At 39.2% G+C, this 13,333-nt stretch overlaps 1 protein-coding gene across 5 annotated transcripts in view; it reads left to right on the plus strand.

Moving 5' to 3' along the window:
- Positions 1–12,589, plus strand: part of ANO4 (anoctamin 4) — a 450,544-nt gene extending 437,955 nt beyond the window's left edge. For all 5 annotated transcript variants that reach the window (XM_067697681.1, XM_067697682.1, XM_067697683.1 and 2 more), the window contains 3 exons: positions 7,844–7,949; positions 9,482–9,677; positions 11,832–12,589. In XM_067697681.1, the coding sequence (XP_067553782.1) occupies positions 7,844–7,949; positions 9,482–9,673 (298 nt within the window). In that variant the 3' untranslated portion in view covers positions 9,674–9,677; positions 11,832–12,589. The remainder of the gene's footprint in view (positions 1–7,843; positions 7,950–9,481; positions 9,678–11,831) is intronic.
- The last annotated feature ends 744 nt before the right edge of the window (positions 12,590–13,333 follow it).

Raw genomic sequence — 13,333 nt, forward strand, 5'->3', positions numbered from 1 at the left:
GAAATGCAAATCAAAACTACAATGAGATATCATCTCACACCAGTCAGAATGGCCATCATCAAAAAATCTACAAACAATAAATGCTGGAGAGGGTGTGGAGAAAAGGGAACACTCTTGCACTGCTGGTGGGAATGTGAATTGGTACAGCCCCTGTGGAGAACAGTATGGAGGTTCCTTGTAAAACTACAAATAGAACTACCATATGACCCAGCAATCCCACTACTGGGCATATACCCTGAGAAAACCATAATTCAAAAAGAGTCATGTACCAAAATGTTCATTGCAGCTCTATTTACAATAGCCCGGAGATGGAAACAACCTAAGTGTCCATCACTGGATGAATGGATAAAGAAGATGTGGCACATATATACAATGGAATATTACTCAGCCATAAAAAGAAACGAAATTGAGTTATTTGTAGTGAGGTGGATGGACCTAGAGTCTGTCATACAGAGTGAAGTAAGCCAGAAAGAGACAAATACCGTATGCTAACACATATATATGGAATATAAGAAAAAAAATGTCATGAAGAACCTAGGGGTAAGATGGGAATAAAGACACAGACCTACTAGAGAATGGACTTGAGGATATGGGGAGGGGGAAGGGTAAGCTGTGACAAAGTGAGAGACTGGCATGGACATATATACACTACCAAATATAAAACAGATAGCTAGTGGGAAGCAGCCGCATAGCACAGGGAGATCAGCTTGGTGCTTTGTGACCACCTGGATGGGTGGGATAGGGAGTGTGGGAGGGAGGGAGATGCAAGAGGGAGGAGATATGGGAACATATGTATATGTATAACTGATTCACTTTTTTATAAGGCAGAAATTACCGCACCATTGTAAAGCAATTATACTCCAATAAAGATGTAAAAAAAAAAAATCTTAAAATTTGTATGGAAGCAAAAAAGACCCCAAATAGCCAAAGCAATTGAGAAAGAAAAACAGAGCTGGAAGAATCAGGCTCCCTGACTTCAGACTATATTACAAAGCTACAGTAATCAAAACAGTATGGTACTGGCACAAAAACGGAAATAGATGGAACAGGATAGAAAGCCCAGAAATAAACCCATACACCTATGGTCAATTAATCTACAACAAAGTAGGTAAGAATATACAATAGAGGAAAGACAGTCTCTTCAATAAGTGTTTCTGTGAAAATTGGACAGCTACATGTAAAAGAATGAAATTAGAACACTCCCTAACACCATACACAAAAATAAACTCAAAATGGCTTAAAGACCTAAATGTAAGACCAGATAGGATGAAACTCCTAGAGGAAAACACAGGCAGGACACTCTTTGACATAAATCGCCACAATATCTTTTTGGATCCATCTCCTAGAGTAATGGAAATAAAAACAAAAATAAACAAATTGTACCTAATTAAACTTAAAAGCTTTTGCACAGCAATGGAAACCATCAACAAAATGAAAAGACAACCTACAAATGGGAGAAAATATTTTCAAATGATGCTACTGAGAAGGGATTAATTTCCAAACTATACAAACAGCTCATAGAGCTCTATATCAAAAAAACAACCCAATCAAAAAATGAACAGAAGATATAGACATTTCTCCAAAGAAGAGATACAGATGGCCAAAAGGCACATGAAAACCTGCTTGAAATCACTAATTATTAGAGAATTCAAATCAAAACTATAATGAGGTATTGCCTCACACCAGTCTGAATGGTCATCATCAAAAAGTCTAAATAAATGCTGGAGAGGGTGTGGAGAAACGGGAACTCTCCTACACTGTTGGTGGGAATGTAAATTGGTACAGTGACTATTGAGAACAGTATGGAGGTTGCTTAAAAAACTAAAAGTAGAGCTACCATAGATCCTGCAATCACAATCCTGGGCATATATCTGGAGAAAACCATAATTTGGAAAGATACACGCACCCCAATGTTCATTGCAGCAGTATTTACAATAGCCAAGGCCTGGAAGCAACCTAAATGTCCATCAACAGAGGAATGGATAAAGAAGATGTGGTACATATATACAATGGAATATTACTCAGCCATTAAAAATAATGAAATAATGCCATTTGCAGCAACATGGGTGGACCTACAGCTTATCATACTAAGTGAAGTAAGTGAGATAGAGAAAGAAATATCATATGATACCATTTAAATTTGGAATCTTAAAAAAAAAAGATACAAATGATCTTATTTCCAAAACAGAGACTCACAGACATAGAAAACAAACTTATGGTTACCAAAGGGGGAAAGGGGGGTGGGTGAGGGATAAATTAGGAGATTGGGATTAACATATACTCACTACTATATATAAAATAGATAACCAATAAGGACCTACTGTATGGCACAGGGAACTATACTCAATATTTCATAATAACCTATAAGGATTATTACAAAATCTGAGGAAGAGTATACATATATATATTCTGAACTGCTGTGCTGTAAACCTGAAACTAACACGATATTGTAAATTGACTATACTTCAATTTTTAAAAAGTTGCTAAGGAAGTAGATCTTAAAAGTTCTCATCACAAGAAAACAAGTTTTTTTAATAATAAATAAAAGCAGAATCCAGAGTACTATGTAGAGCACTGCAACCAACTTTTACCCAAAGGGCATTTGCTGAACTGGGTAGACTTAACAGTTTGTTTTTTAAAGCTTTACATGGTTAGGGAATTTGAAAGGAAATAGAGAAATGACCAGCTTGTGAGTATAAATCGAAATATACACTACATAAAACCACAATATATTCATACTAGCGTCTGTTGTACAGCAATGGCCACATGCAACAGCACAGATAAATCTTAGTAGCACAATGCTAAAAAAAAAAAAAAAAAAAAAGCAACTCTCAGAAGGCTGCGTACCGTATAGCATCCTTTCTAGAGAGTTCAAGACAAACAAAACTGAACAATATCATATTCAGACAAATGAATATACATAACAAAAATATGTTAATGATAAAAATGAAGTTCAGGATAAGGGAAGCAAAGAGATGAGATGAAGGAGGAGCCCAGAGGCGGATATAAGTTCCCGGTAATATTTTAATTCTTGGGTTGCATGGAGGATTTATGATCGTTCATTATGTTATTAAACTATTAAATACATATACATAAAAATTGCAGAAAAGAAGAACATGAATGGACCCATAAGATCAGTTATAAAAACTAAGAATTGTGATTAGTCCAATTTTGTGCAACAGAGGGCCAAAATAATGTTATAAAGAAATGCAAAGGATGAAGAACAGTCAAGATATTTTTGAAGAATAACAAGGTGGATATTCACCTTACATTAGATATAGTATAAAATCATAATAATTATATCAGTGTGGTGTTTAACATAAGAATAGAAAATGGAATAGAAATGAGAACTCAAAAATAAATTGTGCAATAAAAATGTACTCACAAAATAAAACATACAGTATGATTCCATTTATATAGAATTCAAAGCAGATAAAACCAAGCACTGTTTTATTTAGGAACACTTGCATAAGTAGCATAGTTATAAAGAGAAGCAGAAAATTACAATAGTCATCACCTCTCGGGGTGTCTGGCTTTGCCAGTGAGGCATTTCTAAGCCACTGACCGTGTTCTGTGGCTTAACTTGGATGAGGTTCACTTATCATTCTTTGAAATGTACATATGTTTTTATTTTCACAGTTTAAGAAAATGGGAATGAATTAACTGGTGCTAGAATATACCTGGTGCTAGAAAAATAATGTTTGCAAGCCAATCATCCATTTCCTGAGAAATAAAAGCAGCTATAGAGAATTCACTAACTTACGCCAAAAGGGAACACCCCGCCTTTCCCACATGTAAAATTGAAGCCAAGAAATTTAAAGTTTTTCTTTCTGAAAACAGTTCTGACTCACTTGGAAAAATCGTCCCAACATTAACACCACTGGGCTACATTGTATCTTGGAAGGTACTAGGCTAAAAGATCAGAAGAGTGAAACTGATTGATTATCTTAAGGCTTGGTGTCCTGGCTGTTTCTACAGAAGGGCAGGGAAGTGTTTTCTTTGTACAAGTGCCAGAGAACACGCTGCCGATCATTTTGCAAAAAAATTAGACTGCATCAAAAACAGAAACACGGGGTACAAATGACATCTGAGCACGGCCCTCACCAAAACCACTGCTGAGTGGAAAAGGCCAAGAGACCAGGGGTAGACTGCAGTGTGAACTGAGAGCTCCACTTACAGGAGTCATCTGCAAGCTCATAGAAGAAAAGAGTGAGTCCAAAATTTTAGAGCAGGGTGGGACACACCCTAAGTTTGTTGATAGGGAAAACTGATGTCCAGCGACACTTCATGAATTACCCAAGATCATTATTAGTCAGGCAAACCCCAAACATGGTTCCAGTGTACTTTCCAGCACATAATTCTGGAGACAGCTGCCAGCAGCAAAGCAAATGACAAACTCATTGGCACCACTGAGTTTTAATTCCCTTAGGGTAGCAATAAGAAATTTTCTAGAGAGAAACTTGACTTTATGGTACAATGGCTTAAGAGAGTAGGAAGCCAGAAACCTGCTGCTTCTGAAAACAAATTTCCTAAGAATTTCACAACTTCTGATTCTCGTTCTCAGAACCTAAGTGCCAATGTAGATGCGTTGTGTTCCTCTGAGTACAGGTTAGCAGAACTCTGTGACAGATCACAAATGGATGTGTATGACACACAGGCTGAACAAATAGATGCATATTCTCAACAACGTGATCCCTACATAGAAATTATCTAAAACGTTGCCAACTTACCATAGCCATGAGTGTTTCCTAAATATTAAAAAGCACATGTAAAGAATATTTTTAAAATACTAAAAAAACATAAATTAACATTTAAAACCACCACTTAAAACCCTTTACCTTTTGCATATCGTATGTGTACAGTTTTACAAATGGTCATTGTGTTTAATAATCTACTCTCGTTGAGTGATAAAAGTATTTCAACTTTCTAGTTTTCATACTTAAATTTAATGGCTGTTTATATTTGATGTATACTAGTTTATTCAGCTATGCTGAATAAAGGAATTCATTTATTTGCTATGAGTTTACAGCATGAATTTTAAGAATGACACATCTGAATCGTATTTTTTGGAAATGGTCAAGGAAAATGGTCTGCAAGATCAAGGAAAAACTATGATTTTCCACCCAGTGAATTTAGAAGGTATCTGAGGAGGAAGAGATTTGTCAAAATTCTTCAAATTAAAAGCCAAACAAGATCTGAGAAGCTAGGAGATGGAGCAGGCAAAACAAAGGGCGAAAGTCAAGAGCAGAGAAGAGCATAAATAGGAAAGGGACCAGTGGGTCCTGAAAAGAACTTCACTTTTCTAATGAACACTATTGTGTAGAAAGTTGAAGGAGTCAATGATGGTGACTCTTTTTTTTAATTAATTAATTAATTTGTTTTTATTTTTGGCTGTGTTGGGTCTTCGTTGCTGCATGTGGGCTTTCTCTAGCTGGGGCGAGCAGGGGCTACTCTTCGTTGTGGTACGCGGGCTTCTCATTGCGGTGGCTTCTCTTGTTGCGGAGCACGGGCTCTAGGTGCATGGGCTTCAGGAGTTGTGGCTCACCGGCTCTAGAGCACAGGGTCAGTAGTTGTGGCACATGGGCTTAGTTGCTCCGCGGCACATGGGATCTTCCCGGACCAGGGCTTGAACCCATGTCCCCTGCATTGGCAGGCAGATTCTTAACCACTCTGCCACCAGGGAAGCCCCAATGATGGTGACTCTTGAAGCAATCAGGTTCCCTCCTTTTATGTATACTTTTGTCTGATAATTAACCATGTGTATAATAAAAAGCATACTGCTCCTTTTCCGTCTAGAATATTTACTTGGACTATATTTGAAATATAGGTAGCTAAAGACAAATAAAGGAATTACATGTTATCTTAACTGGAAAACACAATTCCTGGTTCTTGACTACCTGTGCTCTGCAAAAAGTAAAAGAAGGTTAGAATAGTCTATGCAAACTTTTAGTCCTGAATAAAATTATTCTTCCTAAAATTTCAGGCGTTGTTTATTGGACCTATGACAGGAGCAGATTATGTAACAATATGTTAGAATGAGTGTTTTCAATGATTATCTAATCCTTATCATCATAGGGAGAACCAACAGTTTGAAGGCACTAACATTCACTTTTTTTTTTAAGTATGGTTGATTTCCAACTTTGTATTAGTTTCAGGTGTACAACATAGTGATTTGATATCTTCATAGATTATACTCCAATTAGTTATTATAAAATATTGGTAATAATCCCTGTGCAGTATGTTACATCTTTGTATATTATTTATTTTATACCTAGTAGTTTGTACCTCTTAATCCCCTCCCCTATCTTGGCCCTCCCCCAGTCCTCTCGCCACAGGTAACCACTAGTTTGTTCTCTGTATCTATGAGTCTATTTTGTTACATTATTTGTTTTACTTTTTAGATTCCACATGTAAGCAGAAACATACAGTATTTGCCTTTGTCTGACTTACTTCACTAAGCATATGGGTATATATTCGAAGAAAATGAAAACACTAATTAGAAAAGATATATGCATCCCAATGTTCATAGCAGCATTATTTACAATAGCCAAAGTATAGAAGCAATCTAAGTATCCATCAATGGATGGATAAAGGAAATGTGATATATAGATATATGTGTATATACACACACGCAATGGAATATTACTCAGCCATAAAAAAGAATTAAATTTTGCCATTTGCAACAACATGGATGGACCTGAAGGGTATTATGCTTAGTGAAGTAAGTCAGACAAAGAAAAACAGATTCATTCTTAATTTCAACACCAAGTACTCATCATAAATATCATGTTACTGGCAAAATAATCATGATACATTACTATTATATTCCATAGACACTAATAATAATTAAGATGATGATATTGATGATAATGGTCACAGCTCATATTTTTGTAGTCCTTGATATTTTCAAGGATGCCCTGCATAGAAATTATCCTGTATTCTCATATGCAAATTAGTGCCGGCCTTAAGGTTAGGTGCCTGGACAATCATAGTTTTTATTCGGACAAGGGAAATTTAGTATGTCTACACAGAACTGTTGTAATAACCAATATTTCCATATCTTCTCACATTTCTGGAGCGAATGAAAAGAACATTCAAAACACATGAACACTGTATGACGTTGAGAGTCACTTCTCAGTCTTCCCACCTGAGAATAGTAATGATACGGTAAGGATAAAATGGAGCCTCATGGATCTAAGTTCCTAGGCTAGTGCTTGGCACCTAGTAGATAACAGACATCTGTGGAAGTTGATGCTTACTCAGAAGTTACAGCTGGAGCATATTTTAGGAAGGACTCTAGTGGCAAGTGGCAGAAATCCAGTATAAACTGACTTAAAAAGAAATTCATTGGTTCAGGTAACCAGCAGGTTGGAGGGGTGATATTACGTTAGTAATGACTAGATCCCAAGCCTCCAGCAGTGTCAGCAAGAGACCACCTTTCTGCTGGCTCTGCTTTTTGTTCAAGCAGGCTCACTTCACACAGTTTGTGATGCCCACCAGAAGCTCCAGGCTTTTACCTTCTGTGGGCTTTGTGATAATTCACTAAGTAATCATTCTAGCAGAAGATCTGGTGATGAGTCTTACTGATCAGGTCTGGCTCATCTTCTCAGCTGGGGTCAGCGAGGGGGAGAACTCTGCCCAGCCCACACGGATAATTCTTCGGAGAAGAAGAGAGATTCTTTTACCAGAAGAGATGCTGGACAAGCAAAACAACACATGTCTAGTATACAGAAACTTTGTATAATTTTCTCCCGTGAATGAGGACTACATAGTGGGGATGGAAGAGATTTGGGAGTCAGGAAAATCATAATTTGGAATGTAACACTCTCCTGTGTGTTTATAGATACCGAGACTACCGTGACCCTCCTCATTCACTGGTGCCCTACGGCTACACACTGCAGTTCTGGCATGTCTTAGCAGCCCGACTGGCTTTTATCATTGTGTTCGAGGTAAGTTTTCTCAACCAACTCCTTTATTTCCTTTGACATAATGAAGTAACTAGAAGTAATGAATGAATGTAAGTTATGAGAACTTTCAATATGATTATTTACGTCCAGAAGCAGGATAAGTAATACTATGTCATCTCTTTCTCTTCTTTTTCTTCTCCTTAAAGTACTTGAATTTTCTAAGAAATATTTGAAAGTCCAGGGTTGACTGTTAAAGAATAAGTCAGGAATCATTGGTCCTAAATTTATTTTTTTAGTTTTTTTTAATTTATTTATTTATTTTATTTTTATGGCTGTGTCTGGTCTTAGTTGTGGCACGCATGATCTTTGTTGAGGCATGCGGGATCTTTTGTTGCAGCGTGCGGGCTCTTCGTTGCTGTGCACGGGCTTCTCTCTAGTTCTGGCACACGGGCTCCAGAGCACATGAGCTCTGTAGTTTGTGGCACGCGGGCTCTCTAGTTGAGGTGTGCGAGCTCAGTAGTTGTGGCGTACAGGATTAGTTGCCCCACGGCATGTGGGGTCTTAGTTCCCCAGCCAGGGATCGAACCCACGTTCCCTGCATTGGAAGGTGGATTCTTTACCACTGGACCACCAGGGAAGTCCCATTGGTCCTAAGTTTAATATTCTAGGGCTGCTGTTCTTAAAATTCAGGAAAATTGCAGTTTTTCCATCCCCACTCCCAGAGATTCTGATACATTATGTCTGCAATTTGTTTTTCACAGCCCTCCAAAATGCTTCTGATGTTTAAGGACAATGTTTGGAAAACACTGCACTGAGTGTTACAAGTGGTAGCCTCTGGTTATGCATCATCATGACATTACTTATAAAGTATAATCTGCCTAGTAATTGCCTGTATTATGTGTCAATAAAAATACACCATCTATTTTCTTGTAGTCTTTAAGAAAAGTGCTACTAAAAATAGTTTGCATTCCCATAACTATACCCATAAATGGAACTTTCATCTCTCTTGTTACATACTTATATTAAAGCCAGATTAATACAAGTAAAGGCTGCCTCTTGGCTCAGACTAGAAGTTTCCTATTCAGTGGAGATATTGTGGTTTTGGTTCCAGACCACTGCAATAAAGTATTTCACAATCTGTGAAGCATTTCAAAATATTTTCTTAAAATTTTCATAATAACACCCATTTTGTGGATGAGGAAACTGAGGCTCAGAGTGACTTATCCTCAGGTAAACAGATAGCTCTTAAGTGGTAAAAGTAGAGCTGGAATTCAAACCTGGGCTTTCTGATTCCGCAGTATATTCTTCTGGCTCTCCTTTGCATTTTCTGGCCTTTGCTTCTCCGCCTTCTTTCCTGAGTCCTCTTCTCATTTCCTGTATGGTGCCATTACACCAAGTTCAGTCCTCACCTATCCCTGTGACTCTGTTTCCTCTCACACCCACCCCCTGGCCTTATTCCACTCCCCAGACACACCAGAGGCTCCACATCCCTGTTCTCGACCAGCTCCCAGCGCTCTTTCCGCTAAGGCTGCACAGTAAACCTGACTCTGTTGTATTCTCCCCTGTGTTTTTAGCACCTCGTGTTTTGTATAAAACACCTCATTTCATATCTGATCCCGGACCTCCCAAAAGATCTAAGGGATCGAATGAGAAGAGAGAAGTACTTGATTCAGGAGATGATGTATGAAGCAGAACTGGAGCGTCTTCAGAAGGAACGAAAAGAGAGGAAGAAAAATGGAAAAGCACACCACAACGAGTGGCCGTGACCAGGTCGGTGAGAAGTGTTTCACGGTCTGAGACCTCTCCTTGGCTGGAAGGGGCGCTTTCAACTCCCTGAATCAAAGCTTGCCATTGCTCTCCTGATAGGGGTGCAAATAAATCCTCTAGAAGCTTTCAAAACCAGCTTGTCTCTTACTAAAATTGCACATTTAACGTAACCTTCCCTTTGCACACAACTCCTGCAACTCTTCTCTGTCTCCGTGTCACACTCTGGCCTGGCAGCCAAGGTCTTCATGAGTTGGCCTAGGTGGCCCCTGAAATAAACCCTCCTCCCCCTTCCAGTCTAGCCTGGCTATTCTCTTTCATCAGAAAGAAGGGGCATGTTACCGTGGGGATATTAAAGTCACTTTTTCATCTCACCCAAGATGGCCTTCCCTCCGTCACCCATTTATTGTTTCCTCCCAGGCTGATCCACGTCAGGCCACACCCGCTAAGGTTTCCTCAGACTCATCAGCCCACTGAGACTTACTCTTTATAAACACCTCTGGTTACTGCATCAATACCACATATTGATATTGATATGTGTTGTTAATTTGTGATTTTCAAATAGTTATTAGGCTTCCCCAGCACAACTGTAAGCATCTTTAGGAAAGTCTCTAGGGACTGTAATTTATTCTTCCAGCTGGTTAGCACAGCGGTAAGTACTTGGCACCCATTAAATGCACATTTAATTAATAAAGGTTGAGTGCATTACGCTTAAAAACACTGTAAGAAACTTTCATGATGTTCCCACATATCAGAAAGTTCTTCTGAAACCTTCTCTCTGGCAAGGCAATTACTATCTGTGTGTCCTTGGACAAGTCACTTAACTTCTCTGTGCCTCAGTTTCTTCGGTGATAAGATGAGCCCTCAGTTTTTATACTCTGTGAATCTAGTATTCCAGCATTTCTTTTGCCTTCCTTGCCTTCATTCCCCTCTCTCCACTTGTTTGGAGACTAACTTTGAAACGTTTTCCAAAATTTGGCCTCCAAAAGAAAAATGAGAGATACAGGAAAAAATGTATGTTTTTCACTTTTCATATAGGTTACAATATAGCAGATATCTACAGAGATGTTTGTTGTTAAAATTAGCGAAGTTTTATCCTGCATTAAGAGTCCAGGAGGTTATTGTGAGTTGGGTATAAGGGTGGACTTGGAGGATATCACCTAGACCCCAGGCCACAGGGATAATATAATAGTATACAGATGTTGAATTGGTTCTGCCCTCAATTCCAAAGTAGGCCTTGGCTTCACTAAAGGCAAGAAATGTTTTGCTACTTAGTAATTTTGCCATTTTCCAGATCTGCCATTTGGCTATATGAGTTCAGGAAAACTACTTAATTTTTCTGAGCCTGCTTATCGGGTGGAACTAATTTGCAGCTCAAATAAGGTTATGAGTGTGAGACATTTACAAAACAAAATGCTATCAAATACTATATCGGATTTGCACTGTTCTTAAGCGTTGCATCGTAGTCCAGTGGATCTAGATCTGGCTGTCCGTTCTCTATCTGTATGACCCGGGGTGGAACATTCCTGTGGATTCGGTGTCCACATCTTCAAGAGAAAAGGAGTTGGACTAAACAATACTTTAAGAGCCTATCTGGCTTTAACCTTCTGGGATTCTATCATTTGCTCCAAGCCCCTGGCCCCCTGCACCCGTTCTGACCACCTTTTCTCTGGCTCTGGTCAGCTTTCAGAGGAGAAAGGCTGACTATCGGACGGCTTGAGTTGGGGTAGGAGGCACACATTATTAGTGAAGAGAACTGCTCCAGCGCCCAGAGACCAGCGTGCCACAGTAGACTGTCCTCACCTCGGGGCTGTGCTGGGCCACAGGGCCCTTCACAATTGAGAGTTCCTTCTAGCCTCAGCATTATGGGTTGGTTACTCCCCAAAGAGGACATCTGTGCATTTTGCTTGAAAGCATAGTCTTTCTGTCTCTATTTTCCCAACAGTTGGCAGGAAGTCACCTTCCTTCAGACTGCCTTTCTGACTCAGTCTGTTCATCTGTCAAGCAGGCACAGCAACGTTTATACCATACCTGACTTGGTTCAGGGTTACAGATTCTTCGAATGCCTTTGATTCACACTAAGTACAGACCATTGTACATAATGTCCTTTAAGCCATCATGTGTACTTCGGATTTTAATACCTTTTTTTTTTTCTCCCAGGTAACAGTTCATTTGCAGGCCAAGGACCTGAATTCTGTTTACTTCTCCCAGCTGTGCAAAAGCACATTCCAGTGAATGACTAAAATGCAACCGCAGTGCATGTCGCCGAGGTCGGCAGTGGTGGGGGGTCGGCACTCTTAAAGGACTGCCTGGGAAACCATGCTGCTGTGAAATCACATCGCAGCCCAGCACACAAATGCTATCCATCCATAGACCATTCTTGACCAAGCAAGCATGCACATCATGGGCAGTTACATTCTCAAGTTTTTAAAACCAAGGGGAACTTGTATACTGGGCCTGTTTTTCAGCCTGTTTGCTACCTTTTTTGCATTCTATCCCATGTGAATTTTACAGACACTGGGCTGAAAAGGGTATTTGGACACCTGGACACACATTCCTAGAATGTCACATGGTCCTAATTCCGTGTCACCAAACAACACAAACAAGACCCTGTTTACAACTTTTTCTTTCTTTTTTTTTAATTTCAGATCTTTCTGAGGAGATTATATATGACATATCTATAGCTATGTGTATGGCCATAGATGTATTTCTGTGTGTACATATGTATAGTCATGTATTCTTACATATGTACATACAAATACAGAGATATATAAAAGTACATAGAACTTCCTTACTTGTAAATAGCCAAAAGGTACTGACATGAATGATGGATTTTCACATTTAAATAGTCATCAACATGAAGCCATGTTTAATGCTTGTATAATGTGATGCGATAAAATTCAAAATAAATTTATGCACATGGAATATTTTTAGCCGGGTCTTCTGAAATTCTGTTGTAGTTTCTTCTCACAGAATACGAGGAATCATAGAGTGGGGGTCTTTAAAGAAAGTCTGTCACTCCCAAACACTCCTGAGAAATCACTTCATCCTTCAGAGAGACTACATTTTCCTTCCTAACCTACCTTTTCCATATTGCTTCCATGCTACCTTCTTAGAGAGGGTGCCGAGGCAACTCATTAGAAATCACTCAGAAGAGTTTGGAAAATGCCACTGATGCCCTTTGTTGAGGAAATGTGAAATATAACCAATGATATATATGATGCTTTTGATTACCCTGCCTGCTAGTGTGCTCTGCTGATCCCAGCAAAGGGACTGTCTGTCTGGATGGGGGAAGCAGGGCTGGTGGGGGAGTTTCCTTCTAAGCAATGCCTGTTGTTGTAATTACTCTTCTTCCAGCGATTGCAGAACCTGACTTTGAATTATGTTATCAGCTGGCCTGTGCCAGTCAGGGAAATGGGAATGCTCCCATTACCGCATCCATCAACACTGTCTCATTTTGGCTGCGGATTCCCAAGAACCTTAAATGTTTCCTTAGATGGGAACAGTTGGTCAGAGTGGCTTTGGGCAGGCTAGAACTTCAGCCATTTCGTAGTTTCTTTCTAGGACTCCTTCTGACCTGATGTTCCTAGGAGTGAAATGCAGTTAACCCTTGAACACCACAGGCTTAAACTAGGAGGGTCCATTTATAAACAGATTTTTTT

The sequence above is a fragment of the Pseudorca crassidens genome, chromosome 11 (assembly GCF_039906515.1).
Source record: "Pseudorca crassidens isolate mPseCra1 chromosome 11, mPseCra1.hap1, whole genome shotgun sequence".
In the NCBI taxonomy this organism is placed as follows: domain Eukaryota; kingdom Metazoa; phylum Chordata; class Mammalia; order Artiodactyla; family Delphinidae; genus Pseudorca; species Pseudorca crassidens.